The sequence below is a fragment of the Megalobrama amblycephala genome, linkage group LG15 (genome assembly GCF_018812025.1).
Source record: "Megalobrama amblycephala isolate DHTTF-2021 linkage group LG15, ASM1881202v1, whole genome shotgun sequence".
In the NCBI taxonomy this organism is placed as follows: Eukaryota; Metazoa; Chordata; class Actinopteri; order Cypriniformes; family Xenocyprididae; genus Megalobrama; species Megalobrama amblycephala.
The window spans coordinates 6,018,936-6,043,503 of NC_063058.1; the positions used below are offsets into that span (position 1 = coordinate 6,018,936).

At 37.9% G+C, this 24,568-nt stretch overlaps 1 protein-coding gene across 2 annotated transcripts; it reads left to right on the plus strand.

Moving 5' to 3' along the window:
- Positions 1–359: 359 nt before the first annotated feature.
- Positions 360–24,052, plus strand: rbl2 (retinoblastoma-like 2 (p130)). 2 transcript variants are annotated; one of them, XM_048157747.1, is made up of 22 exons: positions 360–702; positions 1,428–1,558; positions 3,589–3,789; positions 3,960–4,024; positions 9,828–9,956; positions 10,098–10,258; positions 10,937–11,001; positions 11,101–11,272; positions 11,375–11,538; positions 13,450–13,562; positions 13,675–13,778; positions 13,927–14,064; positions 14,153–14,317; positions 15,221–15,317; positions 15,424–15,654; positions 17,663–17,919; positions 18,052–18,228; positions 18,632–18,703; positions 18,784–18,886; positions 21,134–21,348; positions 21,822–21,986; positions 22,069–24,052. In XM_048157747.1, the coding sequence occupies exons 1-22, from the start codon at positions 565–567 to the stop codon at positions 22,240–22,242; spliced, it is 3,237 nt and encodes a 1,078-aa protein (XP_048013704.1). In that variant the 5' UTR covers positions 360–564; the 3' UTR covers positions 22,243–24,052. The 2 variants fall into 2 exon arrangements, with proteins under 2 accessions (XP_048013704.1, XP_048013705.1); XM_048157748.1 differs by lacking the exons at positions 360–702; positions 1,428–1,558; positions 3,589–3,789; positions 3,960–4,024 and adding an exon at positions 8,781–9,003.
- The last annotated feature ends 516 nt before the right edge of the window (positions 24,053–24,568 follow it).

Here is a 24,568-nt window from a genome sequence, read left to right on the forward strand (position 1 = left end):
AAAAGTAACAATTCGTCCGCTACACGACAATATACCATGTCAGAATGTCAGAATCATGCACTGGACAGCAGTGTAAAGTGTTAAACAAAACTTAACAGAGCAAATGTCTTCTTGAGCTATATTAAAGTGTTATTTAAAAGCTGAAATATATTTAGACAGGTTTAGACTCGTAAAACACTATTTTATAATGAGTTAAGTCAAGGGGAAACGGCATATTAAAGTCAGAAAGTGGGCGGGACCTCCACTTCCGTGTGACAGGCTCTACGTAGAGAATGGAATTCGCTTATATGATTACGTCAAAAACGCTTCGTAACTCTTCGTTTCGAACGCGTCGGTACGCACTCAGCGTAACTCAAATACAGCAGGAGTGAGCTGTCAGTCAAAGGACATTTAAATGGCTACACTGTGCAGAACTGTACAGTCGCTCGCGCTGTCATGAAATAACTTCATTCTTTTTTCACTCCCGTTCATTTAATAGCGGTTTGCTTTCCTGCATTACTCGTGTTGCAAACAAAGATTTAATTCACTCGTATATATACATCTGCGCACGAAAAGCCCCCAAAAATGAGCGAGGAGGAAGATACACTGGTGAAAACTAGGCATGCATTTGAAGATCTGTGTCGAGCTCTGAATATGGATGAGGAGTCGAGTAACAGGGCATGGAGGAGTTATGAAAATATCAGCAAAAATTACACTCTGGAGGTAAAGTGAACTCAGGCCCAGTGCACACATTTATATCCGTAAACATTCAATAATATTCACGTGGAGTGACATGTTAACCACTTATTTTTGTGTTTAATGTATTAAGTATGTGCTTCAACATGTCGAAGGATGTTTAAATGTGTAAATGTGCATATTACGCATTTGACATGAGTGCAGAATGCGCGTGAGGGGTGAGCTCTGTGACATCATCGGCTTTATCTGAATGAACACCTTTGCAGAGAGACCATTTCAATATTGTGTGTAGGCTACAGTAAAGACTAGTTGTGCTTTTGGTTGTTTTAAGGTTGATACATAAAAATAAAATGCATCTGCAGCACTAATGTCCCCGGTGTCACCTTACTGTGGAGAAAAACATTTCAGCATTACTGTACCATGCTGCAGTGATAGAATCAAACAGTAAAAGCATGATTTTCTGTCATAAACCATGATATTTATAGGCATCCCAGAATACAATGGTACTTTTTAAGGTTGGTCAACCAGGAAAGGTTTTTAAATAATCTTCTTGCAACGTTATTTTGTGGTTGGAAAAAATACAACAACATTTCTGGAACATTATTATGTGATTCCCCCCAAAAAACAACCAAATTGGTACTAAATACTAACATTAGGGGAACTTTCTGTGTTTACTAAGTAGCTATTTTAACATAGTAATACGTGTTTGTTAGTGTCAGAATATAATTTCTTCATGTTATATTGTGTCTCAGGGTAGTGACCTGCACTGGTTGGCGTGTGCTCTGTATGTGGCCTGCAGGTCTTCAGTGCCCACTATAGGTAAAGGCACAACGGAGGGCAACTACGTCTCTCTGACCAGGATACTGCGCTCCTCACAACAGAGGTCTGTAAACATATTGACTTATTCTGACATTATAGATAGATAAAGCAGGCACAGCTGAACAGTTTAGCTATTGTTGTGCGCACACGCAAACATGATGTTCCCAAGACAACTTAAAGATCAGCTGGGGATTTAGAGAGCAGCATTCTATCTGGCAATGAGCTTGTAGCTTCTTACAGCTTATAAGCCAAAGAGACTCGATTGAATATATACAGTAGAGTTCTAAAAATAGTTCTAATATAAGGTATTTTGTATTGTGATCTTGGACTATATACAGTATATGTATGGGCAAATATTTAAAAACATGCACATGCCTTATTTCTTCCCATAATTAGAGGAAATTAAAGAAAAATATACATTTTGCTTACATAAAAAGCAAGACTTTTGTGACATTATTTTCATTATATTTAAGGACATGCCGCTGGCCTCCAAATACACATTACTGGAAAGAAAGAAAGAAAGAAAGAAAGAAAGAAAGAAAGAAAGAAAGAAAGAAAGAAAGAAAGAATTCACAATAAATAATTCACAAAGTTTTATACATCATAGTGATATATGTTGTATTCCATTTAATTCATACAGATCTAAACATTGAAAAACAATAATGAGAATCACAGATACTTTGTACTGTAGTATAGTATAGTATAGTATAGTATAGTACAGTATAGTATAGTATACTGTAGTGTAGTGTAGTGTAATATAGTGTGGTGTACTACACTAAACCTGTTTTTAGCATAGTATAGTACAGTATATTATAGTATATATAGTATAGAGCAGTGTAGTATAGTATAGTGTAGTGCAGTATAGTATAGAACAATGTAGTATAGTATATGTAGTGCAGTATAGTATAGAACAATGTAGTATAGTATAGAACAGTGCAGTGCAGTATAGTATAGTGTAGTGAAGTATAGTATAGTGTAGTATAGTAAAGTATACTGTAGTGTAGTGTAATATAGTGTGGTGTACTACACTACAGTCTATGCACTAAACCTGTTTTTAGCATAGTATAGTACAGTATATTATAGTATATATAGTATAGAACAGTGTAGTATAGTGTAGTGCAGTATAGTATAGAACAGTGTATATATAGTATAGCATAGCATAGTGTAGTGCAGTACAGTATAGTGAAGTATAGTAAAGTATACTGTAGTGTAGTGTAATATAGTGTGATGTACTACACTAAACCTGTTTTAGCATAGTATAGTACAGTATATTATAGTATATATAGTATAGAGCAGTGTAGTGCAGTATAATATGTATAGTATTGTATAGTATAATATAGTAGTATAATATAATACAGTATAGTATAGTATTGCATAGCATAGTATAGTACAGTGTAGTGTAGTATAATACAATACAGTATAGTGTAGTGTAGTGTGGTATACTACAATATAGTATAATATAGTATAGTGTAGTGTAGTAAAATATAGTGTAGTGTTCTACACTAAACCCTCTTTTTAGTATAGTGTAGTATAGTGTATTATAGTATAGTGTAATATTATTTAACATTCTCAGCACACTCACTAATTTCAGCTAATTAGGAGCTTTGTCCACTTCTTATTTTCTTTTCTTGACCGTTAACCTTAAATTTTAATATTTGTTTGAAGTGAAAACATAACAACAATTGCAAACCAATAACAAGGTACCAGTTGTCAATCATTATATTAATATTATTAATTAATATATCCCTTATATTTTAATTATTCCTTATATTTTAATTTTATTAAAAAAAAATGTAACATATAATGTTAAGATTTCTGGATTGATTATTTTGAACTCAGTTTAAAAACTGTAATTTAGGGGACATCAAGGCAATTTCAAGAAAACTGATGTAAACTTTGATTTTTGTGAAGAAAATTGTTAGAATAAAAACATATCATTATCTTAAATAGGCATGATGTACCCTAAATTGAATCATGTGCAACAAGGACTCGTTAAAATAAAGTGTTATCATAATTTCTTATTATATTTGGATATGAGTATTATTGTAATGATTGATATACTGAGGTTTTAAACAATGTGATTATTCCTTCCAGTCTGATCGAGTTTTTCAATAAAATGAAGAAATGGCAAGATATGGCCAACCTGCCCATTGAGTTCCAGCAGAGCACAGAGAAACTGGAGAGGAACTTCACCGTCACGTCTGTCATCTTTAAGAAATATGTGCCCTTATTCAAAGACATCTTCAAGGCGCCCACTGATGAATTACCCAGAACGCACAGAGGCAGGAAACAGAGGTACTTGAACCTGAACTTTCCACTGCATTTTATAATGTGAACCACATGCTCATATGATAAATAACCTCAGGTTAGGTCACTACTGTAGTTCACAGATAATGTGTGAACAATCAGTTATTTCTGCATATCAGATTTGTGTTTGTGCTGACTGACACTTCCTGTGTCCTCAGACGGCATCCCTGCACTGTCACTGAGGTGTTCAATTTCTGCTGGATCCTGTTCATACATGCCAAAGGTAAAGAATTACTGTACATTCTCTTCATTTAAAGGGCAATTTTCTAAATTTTTCCCCTGATGTCTACTTACAGTACAAATTTCAGACTAGTAAATACATTCATGCCTTCATATAACTCAAAATTGGAACACGGGAATTGGCATGATGTTTAATGTTTTTTAAAATAGTCTTTTCTGCTCACCAAGGCTGCATTTATTTGATCCAAAATAAAGTAAAACAGTAATATTGGGAAATATTATTACAATTTAAAATAACTGTTTCTATTTGAATATATTGTAAAATGTAATTTATTTCTGTGATCAAAGCTGAATTTTCAGCATCAGTGTCACATGATCCTTCAGAAATCATTCTAATATGATGATTTGATACTCAAGAAACATTTATTATTATTATCAATGTTGAAAACTTCACTTTTTTTCAGGATTTTTGATCAATAGAAAGTTCAAAAGAACAGCATTTATTTGAAAGCGAAATATTTTGTGGCATTATAAATGTCTTTGCTGTCATTTTTGATCAAATTAATGCGCCCTTGCTGAATAAAAGTTATTGATCCCCAAGTTTTGAACGGTTGTACATTCAACAAACATAAAATGGCAGCAGTATTAGTAATACTTAAAAGTAATTAGTGAGCTTTTAACGTTTTTGTTACTGTACCTTTAAGAATTCTGTATGTAAATGATCTGCAATTATTGGTAGCCTCCACATACTGGGACAGTTTTTGGCATTCTTTATATTTTCGGCCTGTATCTGTAACAGATACTTTTATGCTTTCATAAATCCCAACTGAGGGTAGAAAGGCTGGACGGAAGGGTGACATTACAGAAAACAGACATGTACATTTTCTGAAGAAAATATGATTGGTGCTTGCCGTGGCAGTTCCAAGGGACTTTTGCATGAAAGCTAACTTAAAAATCTATGCAATGTTCTGATGCTGAGATATGGCATGTTCATGTTGTTATACGGTTGCTAGGGTGCTCTAAATGGTTTCTAGGGTGTGGTTTCGCAGTTCCTATGGTGATAATTACAGACTGGTTTCCAACCAAAACAAAAGAGCCAACCCCTGGGTCTCTATGATGCTGTGGTGCTGAGATATGGCTTATTCATGCTATGGTACGGTTGCTAGGGTGCTGTAATAGTTGCTAGGGAGTGGCCAGACAGTTACCAGTGTGAAACTAATAGACTGGATGTGTGTCAGAATCAAAAGAGCCAATCCCTGTGCCTTTATGATGTTCTGGTACTGAGATATGGCTTATTCATGCTGCGGTACGGTTGCTAGGGTGCTGTAAATGGTTGCTAGGGTGTGGCTAGACAGTGACCAGGGTGAAACTAGTTGACTTGATGTTTGTCCGAATCAAAAGAGCCAATCATCGTGTCTCTACGATGTTCTGGTGCTGACATATTGCTTATTCATGCTGCTAAATCGTTGTTAGGGTGCTCTAAATGGTTGCTAGGGTGTGGCTAGACAGTGACCAGGGTGAAACTAATAGACTGGATGTGTGTCAGAATCAAAAGAGCCAATCCCTGTGCCTTTATGATGTTCTGGTGCTGAGATGTGGCTTATTCATGCTGCGGTCCGGTTGCTAGGGTGCTGTAAATGGTTGCCAGGGTGTGGCTAGACAGTGACCAGGGTGAAACTAGTTGACTTGATGTTTGTCCGAATCAAAAGAGCCAATCATCGTGTCTCTGCGATGTTCTGGTGCTGAGATATTGCTTATTCATGCTGCTAAATAGTTGTTAGGGGGCTCTAAATGGTTGCTAGGGTGTGGCTAGACAGTGACCAGGGTGAAACTAATTGACTGGATGTCTGTCCGAATCAAAAGAGCCAACCTCCGTGTCTTTATGACGTTCTCGTGCTGAGATATGTCTTATTCATGCTGCCACACGGTTGCTAGGGTTCTGTACATGGTTGCTAGGGTGTGGCTTGATAGCTTCACGATGATCCTGAGATATTGATTGGTTGCCTCAGTAAAATGAGCCAACCATCATGTCTCTATGACATTGTCTGTGTCCGAAATCACGTACTGTCTGAGTAGGTACTAGATTTGAATATGAACTTACTTCGCGACCGTTAAAAAGTATGCTCTATATTTATGGGAAGTATGAAAGAAATCCAGGTGTACTACATCCGCCATGTTGTCTTTATCATGTGACCTACCATCGTCAGTTGCATCGCTTCACTGCCATTCATAAATCCTCTCCTGTGGCCTTATGGGATAGTAACGTGTCCTTCGAATGTGCACTTCAGAATCTCGCCGGAAGTAGTAGGTCATCTTGGGACTTTTCGCCTACTGTTTTTCGAATACCATGTATTCAGACACACATACTATTTTTTTGGTGTACTGAATTTTGCATACTGTATAGTAGGAAATTATTAGATTTCGGACGCAATGCCAGAGTTATGTTAAATACAAAATCCCTATGCGAATTACCATAGTAGGAAAAACTCTTCCTGTGCACTTCCTGTTTTATGGGCAGTCCTTTCACCATAGTATGACTATGGGTCAATTTTGGGCAGCTCTCGCGCCACAGGGGTAAAACTTACACCCAATTGAATGTTCACAAAGACCCGCCCCCTTTAGTTACTGTTGCTATGTCCAACAAGCCATGCCGCTCTCACGCCACACATCATGTTCACTGACAACGCGTCGTCAGACAAGACAGAGCAGGTTACTTTTGATATGAAACAAAGTCTCAAATTTCAATCTTTTTAAGAAATTAAAACAATAAATACCACTTTGTGGCACTCTAATGTTTTGTCACAGATCGCTGTAGCGGCTCAGTTCAATCGGCTCGTGAACCAATCATCTCTTCCTAGTTAATTTATAGCATCAAATAAACATGAATGAACATCAGAAGGAATGTTGTTTTAACTGCGGAAAGACGTCAGTACCACCATTTTTCAAGTTCAAGTCCATGACGTTTATCTTCAAATGTGCTAACCCACATGTTTCCCACTATGACTCAATGTTAAGTCTATGGGATTTTTCACCCGCTGTGCGAACATCGTACACTCGATTGCTTATAAAAGTCATAGCACACCTCTCTTCAATAATCCAGGCGATTTGACATTCATCTCATAGCTTATTTGCAATCGAGTGGTTCTGATGATGCGCAAAATTCAGATGAAGGGCAGGAAGTGAAAATTAGAATGGAAGAGATGGAGAAAAGTCCGTACTGTGCTGGTTTAGAAAGGTATAAACAGAAAATCACAACATATGTTGGACATAATCCTTATGTTATGAAGAGAAGTGATTTTTCTACTGAATTAAAAGACCATTGAGGAGGCAGATGTAGAGAATGTGAAGCTGCCGTCACACCGTGTTGAGTTCTATTCTGGTTTGTTTATATCGTGCTGCCTTTCTGTTTAGCTTTGTGCAGTATTTTTGATTTTCTGTTATGATTGTGAATATGAGAATATGGGAAGTGAATATTTACAAAGACAACATTAATACTACAGTTATTACAAAGAAATGGATCGACTTCCGTCAGCTTGTTGAACACATTTTTTATTTGGACATTTTCTACTATATGATGGCTGAAGCAGCAGCGCGTGACACTGTTTTCATGATAATCAGATCAACGCTGTGAATGGAATTGAGACTTAAGTGAAAACACCAAATGATCATACAATGGGATAAAATAGCTTATAAACGATACCATGAAGAATGTGAATATTTAACCAAGTCAAAAACGAAAAAAAAAGGTAAGCAGGTATCCATATTAATTTCAGTATCAGCAGACGCAAAACGCTATTAATGGTGTTCTAAAGTTAAAAAACGATAAAACTTACGTAAACGATAAAAGCTCCTTGTGGTTTCTCGGTTCGATCGATTTGAGCAAACATTAACGACGCAAAACATAGGAATTTTGAGTTTGTGATAGTGATTCCTATATAGAAAAATCACTTCCTGCCCTCCAGCCACATTTCGTGCCACAGCAATGACATCATGTGCAAACAACCTATTCATGGGTCTATGACAAACAGTGCGGGATGAGTTTCGCCAATGTTTTGTGCAGAAGAATAATAATAAGTATGCAAGAGAACAATAGCAATGCTTAGCAAGCACCAGTAATTAGTGCTGAAGAGATTAGCAGAGGAAGAGGTAATGAGGAAGGAGGAGCTGCAGTGGTTCATGTTCCTCCTGTAGTGTCCCTTAACAGGGTCGTGCGCTGTGGAGCGTGTCTAACATAAGGACCATTGGCTGAGAGTGCAGATAGCTTGATCATGTGACCTGTGCTCATTATTTGGGCCTGTGCAGGCATGTTTGATTGAGTCAGAGGCCATCGGGTACAGAGCATTTCCTCACATAGACACATGCACAACACATCTGCAGAGTAATTTATTTAATGCTTTGAGTGAATGTGGCGTGATGAAAGGATTTATTTTTGCTGTTTGTGTTCAGCTGCAAGATCAGACATGCTGGAATTGTTTAAACCAAAATAATGTGTGTGTGTGTGTGCTTTTATATATGTATAGATAGCATGTCTGATTTTCATCTTTTTTTTTTTTTTCCAAGTAATCGTTCCAGACAGTCATGAATATTCATTTGTTAATAATCCTTTTGAATTGTTTGATTATTAAAGCCATACTGCAAAACTGCATGTCCTTTAGTTAACAATGTATGAAGCTCAAACTTAGAGTCAGCATTTCTGTGAACAGTGTTTTTAGACATTTTTGGAAGCCATTCTTAAAAAGCAGAGTGCATGAGTGCCTGCAGCAAAGCAGAAAAGCCCGGCTGAGCGCATTATTTCCTCATGTGCATCGTGCGTCACTTAACATAGCAACCAGCCTACATGACAAGTCAGGGCTTGTCTGTGTTTGAGTGAAGCTCAGCAGGCCACTGGGCAGATCTGTGCCCCTCTATATCACGTCCTGGAGGAAAATCCCTCATTCTGCAGCCCTCCATGTAGGGACAGAGCCTGCTGCTGTTTAAAGATGCAAAGTCACATTATTTGAGGAATGAAATGAGAAATATCATGTAAGTACCAGTGCAGATCAACTCAGTTTATCTTAGCTTGGCAATTTTTATTGTCCATTGCAAATCATTGGTATCATTGTGCGTTAGTATTTTAATACAATTTAGAAAGTAAAATGAATACTTTTATATAAAATGTAAAGATTGACAGGTCTTATTGTACATTGTTCATTTTTGTTCTGGGCTGCATGTGACGTGAATGCAAACAAACAGCATCCAGTTATCATCTTGGAAAATAGTCTTCAAAATCAAAATGGATATTTTGCAAAAATGATCGTTACCTTCATAGCTCACATTGCATGCAGTGAGCCTTAGTTTAAAACTATATATATACAGGTATGTATATGTATATCTCAAAGGGTTTTTGTTTGTTTGTTTGTTTTTTGATAGCAATGTTATTATATAATGTACAGACAGTGCTTTCTTTGCTTCCTTTTTTACTGTATTGAAATGAATTAAACGGAAATTATAAATCTAAACACTGTGGTCAGGCAGCACATGTAGAATTTTTTTTTTTTTTTTTGCAGGCTTTTCCTGTTGTTGCATTAGAGCTGGGCCACCTGTCTGCTTGATATATAAGTTTGTAGTGTGATCGGCAGTGTTTTCCTGTTGAACACAATTGTTCTTAGTTTATTTCTGTAATAAGTTTGAAAGATTGTTTAGTTTTATTTCATGAAACAAGTTCTTACCAAACTACACTTTTAAAAGTTTTATCATTGTATGTCATAAGAACCCCACCATCCATTCTTTTTTATATACCTCGATATTATATATGTCATGTTTAACTCAAATTATTATTTATATTTTATGTCTCCTCTCTGCTGTAGGAAACTTCCCAATGATCAGTGATGATCTGGTGAACTCGTATCATCTGCTCCTGTGTGCTCTGGATCTAGTTTACTGCAACGCACTTCTGTGCTCTACTCGTAAAGATCTGCTCAACCCAGCCTTTAAAGGTCCCACACACACACTTTCATAACTATAGCATTCATTCTTAAAAAACCAAAATGAACCATGTCTTGTGGGATCAGTTGTCCAGACAGCAGGAGATCACATAAGGTCAAACAAACATTGGTTTGTGTGTGTTTTGTGCACAGGGTTGCCTGAGGACTTCAACAGTAAAGATTATAAGCCAGGCCCAGGCTCATTATGTTTCATAGAGCAGCTGTGTGAGCTTCATGATGGTCTGGTGCTGGAGGCCAAAGGAGCAAAGGAGCATTTCTGGAAACCCTTCATCAAGAAACTCTTTGAGCGCAAGGTACTGGAAATACAGTCGCCTTAGGCCCTGATATACTCGCAGTGATTCTTTTTCGTTCTTCGTTTAGGGATTAAAAAAAAGAAGAAGTTGCACCAGCTCTGCAATTCAACACCCCAGTCAAGTAAAGTCATGTCATGTTTATACAATAGATTGCTTTAAACCAAACAGCTTTACAGTATTAAACATGAAAAAACAGTGTCAGTGTTGCTTTCGATTATAATTATACTTTAATTTCTACTATAAGCAGCTCTCCAGTGTTTATGTTTTCACTCGTGGACATCTAACCTCAGTGAACTCAACAGAAAAAATGAACCTGAGAATCGTCACTGACCAATCTTAGTTTGAAGGTGTTTACCAGCTGAAGCGACATTTTCCTCCAAACAAACTTAGTTTTGGCCTTTTTTTTCCGAAATGAAGTCACATCAGTTCATTCTTCTATTTGGCTTGAAGTATATCAGGGCCTTTATGATGTATGTCAGCACATCCTCTTCAAGTTTGAAGTCAACATGATATCCTAAAGCGACACTTCCAACATTTCTCACTGAATAATCAGTCACGTTAAATATGTTGCAAATTATATTTCATGATGTCTTTTTAAACTGGCTTTAAATGGTATTATAATTTTCTTTATTATTTCTTTTATTGACAAAATTTGCCATTTCTTGTTCTCTGTCACAGGTTTTGAAAGGAAAAGAAGACACGCTGACAGGATTTTTGGAGCCAGTGAATTTTGGTGACAGTCTGTAAGCATCTCTTTTCAGTTAATCACTTAATCTGCATAAAGCTTCTTAAACATTTCTCTTATAGTTTACAATCTCCTCGCTCTCTGTCTGTTTCTTCAGAGCTTCTCTGAACCGTGTGTACGAGGAACATGTGTTATCATCCGGTTCTCTGGATGAGAGAATATTTCTGGGAGAAGCAGCCAGAGAAGACATTGGTACCCCAGGACCTTGTTTCTATGAAGGGATAGAGAACCAGGAACAACCGACCAACCCCCTACAGAACTCTATGACAGTATGTGTGTCGTACAAACATAAACAATTTAATACACATAAAATTAATTCTCAACAATGAACAATGATTTTATTTATCAATAAACGTGTGTTTGTTTCACAGGCGTCTGCTCTGAAAGTGTGTACTCCTTTGACAGGAAGGAGGTACGTCCCAGAGAGCAGCGTGGGTACCCCCGTTTCCATGGCGATGCAGAGTGTGGGCCGTCTGCACACGCTGCTGACAGGATTCAAATACAGACCCAGCATCAGACTAAGAGACATATTCAGGTAATCCCAAGCTAGGTTCTGTGTTAGTCACAATCTGCAACATACACCCAAGTACAACAGTTAATTAGTTACATTTATATTGCGCTTTTCTGGGTACTCAAAGCACTTTACATATGGAAGGGGGAATCTCCTCAACCAACACCAATGTACAGCATCCACCTGGATGATGTGACGGCAGCCATATTGCGCCAGAACGCCCTCCTCATAAGAAGCAGACCGCCTGAATTTACAGACGTCTCACTGGATTCACTGCAATTACCGTTCACTGGAATCATTTGACTGGAATCAAATGGAATGTTTTGTAACTGTGATTCCAACAAACTTCACAAATTAACAATACATTGTTTCCAGTGAATTGTGATCTCACTAAAATAACCAATGTAGGTCAACTGTGATTACAGTTATTCCAGTAAACTATGATGATAGTCAAATGTGATTCTAGATATTCAGGGAAACTGATTCCTGAGATTTCACTTAATTGTCAACCCAGTAAAAAGTGATACCAGTTATTCTATTGAATTGTGATCTTAGTACAATGTGATACTACTGATTCCAGTAAAATGTGTCATTGTGATTTAGTAATTTCATTGTATTCTGATGACAGACATTCCAGTAAAATAAGACACAAGTGATTTGAGTGAACTATGATTCAGTGATTCCAGTGTATTCAGTTGACAGTGATTCCAGTCAAATGTGACACAAGTGATTCCAGTGAACTGTGAATGAGTGATTCCAGTACATTCTGACGACAGGGATTCCAGTAAAATGTGACACAAGTGAATCCAGTGAACTATGATTCAGTGAATCCAGTGTATTTTGATGACAGGGATTCCAGTTATATATGACACAAGTCAATCCAGTGAACTGTGATTCAGTGATTCCAGTGTATTCAGATGACAGGGATTCTAGTAAAATGTGACACAAGTGATTCCAGTTAATTATGATTCAGTGAATCCAGTGTATTTTGATGACAGGGATTCCAGTTATAAATGACACAAGTGAATCCAGTGAAATGTGATTCAGTTATTACAGTGTATTCTGATGACAGGGATTCCAGTAAAATATGACACAAGTGATTCCAGTGAACACACGTGATTCCAGTGAACTGTGATTCAGTGATTCCAGTGTATTTTGATGACAGGGATTCCAGTAAAATGTAACACAAATTATTCCAGTGAACTGTGATTCAGTTATTCCAGTGTATTCTGATGACAGGGATTCTAGTAAAATATGACAGAAGTGAATCCAGTGAACTATGATTCAGTGAATCCAGTGTATTTTGATGACAGGAATTCCAGTTATATATGACACAAGTGAATCCAGTGAACTGTAATTCATTGATTCCGGTGTATTCAGATGACAGGGATTCTAGTAAAATGTGACACAAGTGATTCCAGTAAACTGTAATTCAATGATTCCAGTGAACTGTTATTCAGTTATTCCAGTGTATTCTGATAACAGACATTCCAGTAAAATGTGGCACAAGTGATTCCAGTGAACACAAGAGATTCCAGTGAACTATGATTCAGTGAACCCAGTGTATTTTTATGACAGGGATTCCAGTTATAAATGACACAAGTGAATCCAGTGAACTGTGATTCAGTGATTCCAGTGTATTCTGATGACAGACATTCCAGTAAAATGACACAAGTGATTCCAGTGAACTGTGATTCAGTGATTCCAGTGTATTCTGATGACAGACATTCCAGTAAAATGACACAAGTGATTCCAGTGAACTGTGATTCAGTCATTCCAGTGTATTTTGATGACAGAGATTCCATAAAAATGTGAAAATGTTTGCAGTGAACTGGAATTCTAGTAATTGTGATTGCAGTGATTCCAGTGACCTGTGATCACAGTGATGTTTGCTGTGCACTGGAATCACTGATATTTTCTGTTTAAAAACCACAGATCTTGTGTAAGAGACCCCAGTGAGTCCATAGCAGCCAGGCTGAAGGATATGTCAGAGATTTTTCTTCAGAATTATGAGGGAACAGGAGAGGAGAACAAGAATCTGGCAAGAGGTGTGTATCTTCATGCATCATTATGCATTATGTCATTTTATATATATATAAAATTACTGTTCCTACAATTCAAACACTGATATCAAAACATTTGTGGCATCTTGTTCTACAGATGTTGCAGTGAAGTATTTTTGCTTGGCTGAGGCACTTTATTACAAATCACTGGAAGTGATCATCAACCAGGAGAAGAAAAGGCTTGGAGACATGGACCTGTCTGTAGGTTTCATATTCAGTTCAAACATGAATCACACAATGTGTCCTAAATAAGCCATGAATGTAATGTACACCTTACTGCAAAACTACTGAACATTAGCTGCACACTTGAGTTAATTATGTATGCTGAATGTTATATCATGTGTCTCAGGGCATTCTAGAGCAGGACGTATTCCACCGGTCACTGATCGCCTGCTGTCTGGAAATCGTCATCTTCTCATATAGACCACCGGGAGAGTTTCCCAGAGTCCTGAAAATCTTTGACCTCCCTGCTTATCACTTTTACAAGGTAAATTAATATAGAGAGATAGAAAATAAACATTAACATTGTATGCATTCATTCATAAGAGTCAAAAGCCTCTCTGTCTCGCTTACAGGTGATTGAGGTGTTGGTACGGGCGGAGGAGGGTCTTTTCCGGGAGGTAGTCAAACATCTGAACCATGTTGAGGAGCAGGTATTGGAATCCTTGGCATGGAAAGGAAACTCCCCGCTGTGGGAGAGCATCCGAGAGGCCAAGAACTGCGTTCCTGCCTGCCAGGAGGTCAGAACAATAGAACTGCTTATGACCGTATATAACATAATCAGTGACTTTCACTTGTGAAAAAGAAAGTACACATTAGCATACTTTTAAAAAGAGTGCATAAATAATTTAAAACAAAATACTTAAGTGCTGACACTTATCTACATTTATTGCCTTTTTCTATCACATATTTCAGTAATCATAATCATCATAAATTAAGTATTATGCGAAAGCTGAAACACTCAAAATTCATCCTCTGAAAAATATTTTGAAATTTGACATTGTGTTACCATGGAAACGTTACTTTAAATCCTAAAATTTAGTGGTCTTCTCCTCCTAGTGTATGGTGTCATGTTTCAAATTTTACAAAATTTACCACACAATTTTCACAAAATCCACTTTTTTTTAACTTTTAATAATCTTGACAAAACGCATATCGTTAAACAAGTCTGAGACCCAAGATTCCATATTTGGCCACTGTGTTGTGATACTGTAACTGACATATGGTAATTTGTGACAAGAGAGAGAAAAAAAATCAGTGTGTCACCCAGTGGCTATTTTTGGTATAGCATCTAATATATCTCACAGGAACCTCTATTTTTGTGATATCAATTTTAAATTTGGAACTCAACTTGGTTACACATATAGCATTGATTTTCTAGCAGTTTTAGAGTCCAAATCATTTTGTAAAATCTATATTTTGTATAAAATTAAAAATGTTTATTTTGCTTTACAGTAAACTTAAAATATATAAATTTTAAGTCTAATTTTGAATAATGCACTATAGTTAAAATCATAATCGAGTACTTTACATGTGTATGTGTGTTAGTCAACACATCAAAATGAGTGTTCTTCTTACTAATTAAGGTTACAATGCACATGATATTATGATGGCTGGAATGAATAATCATATGTATATGACAGGTAATGCCTCCTCAACACCTGGAGGACGGTTCAGGAAGCAACACACACACTCCCAACAAGAGTGAGTTCAGCAGTAATATAGCAGGAGCAGGAAAAGGTGACTTACTTTGAATGAAACTGAACACATGGTGATTTACATAGACATTTATTGAAACAAACAAAAATGTTCTTATTAGAATATGTTCTTTCTTTTCCTCCTTCAGGAGTTTCTCCATCCCCTACGTCTCTCCATGACCGCTATAGCTCGCCCCCTACTGGCACGGCCTGTCGTCGCCTCTTTGTCGATGGCGAAACAACCTCTGAGCCTTCTCAACCTGTCAAAGTGGCCCAACAATCTCTGGTCAGCCCCATCCCAGCTGGACAGACTGTGGTCACCATGGCAACAGCTACTGTCACAGCAAACAACGGCCAGACTGTCACCATACCTGTTCAAGGTGCGGGACTAGACTATAGCAAACAGTAAAACAAATGTTAAATGTTGAGCAAGCAATCTCATTGGGTATAGGATCAGAAGAGGCAATTCAGCTTGTGTCATGTAGTAAATTATGTGATTGCTTGCAGATTGCATGTAAAGGACCTATCAGCCTGTGCTATCTAGAGTTTCATGGCTGAACTAGATATTTTAATCATGACAGCTCTCAAAATTGTTTTTAGCATGTTAATGAATATGGCAATGTTAATATATTTGGTCTTAGCAGACTAGATCTGTTACGCTACAGCAGCTGGACCAGCTACAGATACGCTGGTGTGAGCATGTAAGATATGCTGCTGCTGCTGCATGAATAGACATATAAAAAGCTGGTTGCAGTTCTAGGCAGGTGGAGCTGGGGGAGGTGGAGGGTTTCAGAGGAAACAGGGCTAGCTTATAGCAAACACTGAATCAGACTATTCAAATTTTGAAAAGCATCTCATTGGCTGCAGAATCAGCAGAGTTCAATCAGCAATATCACACTCGTAGCTGTGTGATATGGCTCTATATCAGCATGGCTATGATTCGGCCGTAGGTAATCACAGCGTGCTGTTATACAGCCATATTGCATTGCTACGAGTGTGATATTGCATTTATACAACAGTTCAATGGCACAAGTATATAAATAAATAAGAAACAACAAGGGATTGTCTCTAAAAACCCTCTTTTGTGAGGAACTACTTCCTTCCACTACAGATTCAAATCTCAAGTTGACAGTTTAACAGTTGAGCCCAAGACTCCGTTACTAATTCTAAAACGTCACTTTAGAACTATTAACGAATTAACGTTGAGTCGCTTCTTTGAAACTCACTGTAATATTATAGAGTATTATGAGAGAGAGATCGTCTGAGCGAGTGCATTACCTGCACCTAGCTGATATTCTTCAGGTCAGTCTTATATTCATAATCACAAAATCAGTTTGAATGTCCGCTGAGGAAAGCGATGTCTTTGTCCTTTTAACGTTTAAGGGGATTTCCCATGACAAAATGCATTTGTCAGTTGAGTCTTGTAAGATGTTGTTTAAAGTAAAAAACAACATCCTTGTTTACATCCTTCAGTCCCTTTCAAAATAAAAGTCTTTGTCACTAACTCACTCATAAAGACATTCTTTGCCACCATCTAATGGTGTAATAATATAACTTTCACTGAAGTTGAAATCACAATCATTAACAGACCCTTTCTCAATATCAAATATGACATGTTATTTATATAAAATATTATTTATTAAACAATAATATTTAAATTAACAACAACAGCCATTATAAGAACTACAATAGGAAATAAACACAAGCAAACAGTTCAGTCAAACGTACAAAAGCAGCGCTCTAGTGAGTGCAGGATTTAAGTTCAATGTAAATATAAAGTTATGAAACTTAATATAGCCCTTAAGCCAAATCGCTTAGCTCTGGAACAAGTTTAATAGTTTAATAAGACCAAAATGTCCTGGGCAGAGTTTCCCAAAAGCATTGTAAGCCTAAGTTGATCGTAGCTCCATTGGTTTCAATGGAGCTACGATCAACTTAAGCTTACGATGCTTTTGGGAAATGCAGCCATGTTTGATATACACAAAATCAATTATATCTCATGTTTAACTACCATCTACATAAGAGTCTGTGGCAAATTCCCGAAGCACTGGCCGAAATGAAGCTGTTCTTCATGAGCGCTGAACGGTCGCTGACGGCCTGGAGCTCACATCTGTGAAAACATCTAAACAAAAACTACATTCTCTTAAAACTACAGTCCGTGACAGCTAACAGTAGTATCTGTAAAAATATGGTGGACTTGCTTGTATGTCATGACACTCACAGTGGAAAATAAATGACATGAAAATATTGAAATGTTTCTGTTGTTAATTTCCTCTTATAACAATGCTGAAAATACAGAATATAAGATTTTACCAACATTTTATTTTGATTACAATTTTGATTGTATAATCTTTTTCTAAATTAAATCTTTGTTTACACTGTTTGCAGGAATAGCAAATGAGAGCGGCGGCATCACATTTATCCCGGTGCAGGTGAGCGTGACGGGTCAGAGTGGGGGGGCTCTGCCAACCCTCAGTGCCCAGGCTCTGACGGGCACCCTGACCGCCCAGCAGCTGACGGCAACGGCCACAGGCACGGTCCAGAGCCACCCCAGCCCTGCCAAACAGGACAAGAAGAACCCTCAGCAGGGAACACCCACCAAACGAGCACAAAAGACCGGCTCTCTCTGCCTGTTCTTCCGCAAGGTACAGTGAAATCTGTCCTTATTTAACCCTATAAACCCTTCTGTATCATTTTTGACACGCAAATTTCAAAGGTCTCTAAATTATCAGCATGATCAAAACTTTGCCGGAAATAATGCCCCTCTCCTCCATCAGGTATATCACCTCGCTAGTGTGCGTCTCAGAGACTTGTGTGCTAAACTGGACATCAGCGCAGATCTGCGCAGGAAGATCTGGACATGCTTTGAGTACTCACTAGTGCACTGCACTGACCTGATGATGGACCGACATCTGGACCAGCTCCTCATGTGCGCCGTCTACGTCATGACTAAGGTGTTTGCATCATTTATCATACAAACATTATTAATAAGTATGTCATTAAAGGTACGGTAGGCAATGCTTTCATGAACACTTTTTGTTATACTAGTTGAAACTCTCTTCAGAGACTCTTCAAACTCTATCTTCTGTGGAAGTCTCAGGACCTAAAAATGGTTGTCCAATCATTGTTATGAATAGTTCATCTGTCGTTCACATTTAGGCATTATTTAAAATGGGCAGTCAAATGTTAATGAGCTCAAAATCATCAGAATCAAGTCAGTTTTGTAGCTTTGTTTCATGAAATGCTCTATTGGACTGGACAGGGAGGTTTGTGTTACAGCAATATCAAACTTTTATTTAAAAAGATCATGAAAAATAGCACAAAATGGTCACTTTAACTGTTTTGTCCATTGTTCAGGTGACGAAAGAGGACAAGTCCTTTCAGAACATCATGAAGTGCTACAGATCTCAACCTCAGGCCAGCAGCAGTGTGAGTGTAACTTCAGTCTGTGTGTAAAAACAGTGATAAAGATGATAATGGTATTAATGACGGTGACGATGGTATCTCAGGTGTACAGGAGTGTGTTGATCTCTGGGAGGAGGAGACGCCACTCAGGAAACAGTGAAAACACCCACAGACAGTGCTCACCCACCGAAGGAGCACAAGAACAAGGTAACACACGTTTTATAGAGTTTTCGACACTGTTATGTGACAGTCTATTCAGCTATTTTGGTCGTACTGTAATTTACATGCCCACAAAATTGCATGATGTGGCCGCTTGTCTTCATTGTGCTAAAACAATGCAGACAGTGCAAATAAACACCTCTATCAGCAGAAGCAGTATTTTCATATTCCATATTATTTTTCTTGCATCACTCTGGTTTTTCAGTAGTTAATGTAAATTATTACATTTCATAGATTTTCTCAGTTTTAATTACCAAAAAGGGGGTACCTGTAGTATTAAAATTGTAATAACATGGTAACTTTCAAAACTTTGAATTTTGTGCACATTTACTCATTAATGAGAAGTTATTGATCAGATACAACATGGTTTTAGTTGAAAAATATAAAACTTTGACTGTTTCATAGGCATACATGCAATGTTGTTGTACTCGAGTCCGGAAAAGACCAGATTTGGACTCATGTCAATCTCGCGTTTGAGTCCAAGACCTTAACCCCCTGGAGTCTGAGGCTGATTTGGGGCCTGGAGAAGTTTTGACATGCCCTGACATTTGTGCTTTTTTCAGTTGTTCATAAACATATTAATGACAAAAGTGTCATTACGCTGTATTCAGCACAAACTAGGCTACCATAATATGTGAGGAACATGTATGCACATGTTTGTGTTTTTGAAGGAATAACGTTTATGCGTGGTTATTGAAAAAACAAAAAACTTAAGTCACTTAAATAAGGCCAAAAAAATAACATTAAATCTGTTTTCACAAGACTTCTGGGTATTGGAGGTTGTAGACTAGAGTTTTTGCTTCAAAATTATGTAAAAAATTATGCTGACTAATCTTTCATATAAAACAATAGAGAGATTTAAATTTTTCTAAAACATCTTTGGTCAAGAAACACAGTATGCGTGGAGGCGTGAATCATCATGAATAATGGATGATTCTCAACTGAGAAGACAAAAGAATCACATAATAATGACCTGAAATGACTTGCATAATAATGAGCTCTTTCAGTCAGGTAGGCTGTGAAAAAAACCCTCTGTGATCATGTGGTGTATATCAAACATACAGAAAAAACAGCAATACTGTGAAATATTATTACAATTTAAAATAATGGTATTCTATTATATATTTTAAAATATAATGTATTTGTGTGATGCAAAGTGTCTGAACATTCATGTTACCTCTATGGCATTCCATATAGGCTTTTAGCTTAAAAGCATGCACATTTGGAGAAATATTGATGGATTCTCATATGTTTGTCAATTTTCTATTCAGAGGAGTAATATTTATTCAGGATTTATTGTCATTACTATGAGTGCTGGAAACTGTGTTTTCAGTTCATACTTGCAGCCGGAGGGCGCTCTGTGCACCTTTAGTCCACAAATCCCTGCTAAAGAAGGATAGGCCATGTGACAATCCAGGAACTAACTGAACTAACAGAGGCCAGAGATTGCTAACTATGGCTATTCAAAACACTTTTCAAGACAATAAATACACGATTGAGATGATGAATGCATGTATTGCCTCAGAATTTGCCTCTGAATAGCGCTGGCTCCGTGGGCGTGGCCACATTAGCGGATAATGAGCTGAATCACGGACTTCTGACATGGCTCTCTTTTCATACAGATTACATAAACAGAGAATATTTGTTTTCGATTTGACTTACACGATTTAAAACCTGACATTTCAACGTTTCTTTAGACACAAGTCTAATTTTTTTGTGATTAGTATTCACTAAGTTACAGTTAATTTTCGGAGAACTATCAGATTAGAGTTCGTTCAGAGGGAGACGAGAGATCACGCATCATGTTAGTTTTCATTATTTTGCAAAAAGCACAACATTTTGTTGTTACTCTGAGTGTACACAAATAAAAGAAGATATTCAACGGATTAAAATGGTGTATAACTCTTAATTGTATGTGCAACATTGACGGAGTATTTTGAGTCTCTTTCACACTGGTAAGAAAAAAAACGCGGTGGTATCGCCGGCGATACCTCAGACCTCAGAGTGTTAATTTCAGGACCATTTGGGCTGAGCTGGTCTCGACTAGTCATAGAAAATATGTTCTTGGACTCGGACTTGAGTCCGAGTCAGAGTCTGGTCTTGTCCGGACTCGAGCACAAAAACACTGTTTACATGCTACCAGGTCCAAACGGACCTGAAAATGCTAAAATCATATGCAGATTTTGAATTCATTATGATTGTTAAAAAGAGATTTCCTGTTTTTGTGCTGTACAGCCAGCGGTGAGAGCAGTCCCGTGTCCATGCGCTCCAGCAGTACTCTGCCCATTCCCCAGCCCAGCAGCGCCCCCTCCACCCCGACCCGGGCCCCCGGGGGCCCCCAAGAGCAGGAGGAGGAGAGGGGAGACCTCATTCGTTTCTACAACCATGTCTACATCAAACAGATCAAACCGTTTGCTCTGCGTTACTCCAGCAACTCACCGAAAAATGGGGTGACTATTGCCTGTGTTGTGTATTGCTGTGGTCTAAAGTCAAGATCAAGTCGAATCCACAACAGTGTCCATGAAAATATTGTGTTGGACTCGAGACACTGCTAGTAACTACAAAGAACTGCCTGTTAACCATTCAGAACATAGCAATTACTCAGGGGCAGTGTTGGGGAAGTTATTTTACCAAAAGTAATGCATTACGTTATTCCCTAAAAAGTAACTAAAAGTTACTTTTTTTGTTACATTACTTTTGCCTTAATTTTTCTCATCTGGGCTGGGCTGTTTGTTTGTTTGTTTGTTTGTATAGTTCCAACCAACATTCGCAAACAGCCATAGGTGATCTGAACCATCTGATGGTTGTCCCCCCTAAAAATATCATTAAAAACCATGCAGTGTATTGTAATAATATAATGATATGTACTTAAAATAATTGTGTAAGTGCAGTATAATATCTGCAGTTGTGTGTGTGTTTGCAGGCTGAAGCTCCTCCCCTCTGTCCGTATCCGTCACTCCGCATTGGCTCTCCACGCCGGGTCCTCCTGTCCCACAATCACTCCATCTACATCTCTCCACACAAAACCGGCAGCCCAATTTCTCCTCGAGACAAGATTTTCTACTACGTCAGCTCCAGCCCATCTAACGTAAGAACAACACATTCCTGTAAAAAGCGTTTCCTGTTCAGTTTAATCAAAATGCAGTTCTTAAACAATTTATCACTTACAGCGCCTGCGAGAGATCAATGTCATGATCCGTACGGGCGAGACGCCCACTAAGAAGCGAAGTATCGCCCTGGAAGAAGAGCAGCAGTCTCCCGCCAAAAGACTCTGCCAGGAGAACCAGACGGCCCTGCTCAGACGCCTACAGGACGTGGCCAACGACCGCAGTTCATCCCACTGATGTGTCCACAACACCCAAAATATACAACCACCCAAAAATACATCGATTCACTTACCCAAAGCCACTCAAACATGCCATTTATATTTAAAGGAATAGTTCACACCAAAAAAAATAAATCGCTCATTATTCTGTTTCTTAATCTTAATTCCCATGACTTATTAATTCAAGCTCACTTTCTATTAATTCATTCCCTCGTTTGAGGTAAATCATGGCCATGTTATAACTATTTGTTCCCTCGTTTTAATTTAAAAACTGAAAAATGGCCACAATTTAACTAAAACAAGGGGGCAAATTAGTACAACATGGCCACGATTTACCTAAAATGAGGAAATGAATTAAGAATTTGTTCCCATGACTATTAATTTATCACCAAGTTCTACTAATTAGTTCCCTCATTTTAGGTCAATCGCGGCCATGTTGTACTAATTTATTCCCTTGTTCTACCATACAGGTTATGCGCAACAATCTTCTATATTCTGTAAAGCAGGTCGCATCACTTCCGGTTCAGGTCTTCGTTAAATATAATGCTGTTTTACTCAAGACGCCTTCAAAGGAGCGAGCATAACCAATGCCCATCGCATATGCACATTTATATCAAAAAGTTTTTTATTTTTCTTCTTCTCACTCATATGATGTTTTTTAATGTTTTCCTGTAGTGTGTGATGTATCTGTTTGTGCATGTATACGATCTACAAAGCTCATAGTCTCCCACAAAGTGATTTATTCTAGAGAACACTGATCCAGACCTGCCTAAAATGATACAAGTCCAGATATTACTTCCTCAAACTTCCACGTCACAATGTGAAATATTGGCATAATGCCCGCCCAAAGGCATATGCATAGAAAGAATACGAAGCTTCATTGAATTATAGTGTTGTCGCCATGTCTCGGAGACACTGTTGTGTTTGGATGCAAAAGCTAAACAGCTGTATTATTCATGCCAGGCCAGTAGGTGGCGATGTCACTTTGTAAAGAAACACTACGTGCCTGTAGACTGAACAGGTAATACACATGCACATGACCATTTTCACAGATTATCGTTTTTGTTAAGGCAGGAACACACCAAGCCGACGGTCGGCCGTCGGGCAGTTTTTTGTTCGTCGACCGACTAAGTTTTCTCAGTGTGTTCCGCACCGTCGGCTGAAGTTGGTCCTCGTCAGCTTTTTTTCAGCCGATTCGAAATGTTGAATCGTTGTTGGAGCCTGCGGTCCATCGGGCTATCTGATCATTCTGATTGGCTGTTCAGATACTGCCACCTGCTGGTTCGGAAAGGCATTTCATCTTACGCAGGCACAGAACTGACATGTTACTTGGCCGTACGCTGCCGACGTGAGCCAACCCCGCAGTCTGCTTTTCGTCGAACTTGGTGTGTTCTGGCCTTTACATGAAGATAATAACGGTATTGTTTTCAAAAACTTGCAGTTTGAATCATGTTTTCAAAAGTTTGCATTTTCAGGCCCGAAAAACGCTGTTTTCATGTAAATTAATGGCCAAAATGCATTCCGATCGATGGGCTTGATCATTTTGAATGTTTGCGTTTTCAGAATCCGACTCAGGCTTGAACTGATACGGTAATATTGATGAAATTATCGTGTGTTTACAGTTGCTTTAGAAGGTAAGGGCTGTTACATTTCCGACACACGCTTGAGGTGTTTGTCCAATCACAAGTTAATGCACTGGCCAATCAGAGCACTCTGAGCTTTTCGGAAGGAGGGGCTTTGAAGAAACCAGCGCGTTTCAGACAGACTGGGAATAGAGGGGCTGTTATAATGGACAGCATTTCAAAAATAAAGTGTTTTTGAACATTAAAGCATGTTAACTTATTCTATTACACTCTATAAACAAAATAATGAACTTTTAAAATAGCATGACCCCTTTAAATCTGAATAAAACACCAATGATAAAAATAACTAAATAGGTTAGCTGATGACCTTAAAGTCCATATATAACACCGTCAGTTCATACTCTCAGACAAGCAGATGCGATGAAGCCTGTTTTCCTGTTAGTTCATGTGACATTCGACATAAAGCCTATTTACCTTAAAATGAGGGAATGAATGAATTAATAATAATAATAATTCACAGCCACAATATCTTGTTTGTTTCCCTCTGCATGTCATGTGTGAGGCTTTTTACCATCCTTTGGAAAACATCTATGTAAACATTTGCCAAAATATCAAATTTTTTGTTCAATCCTGAAATCTCAAAAACTGCTTGGCGAACTCCCAGTTAAATTACATATTTCAAATCAGCAACAAAATTCGATATGAACCATCCCGTAAATGTTGTAAATAGCATTAAAAAAACATTTAAAATTTTTCAGGCTA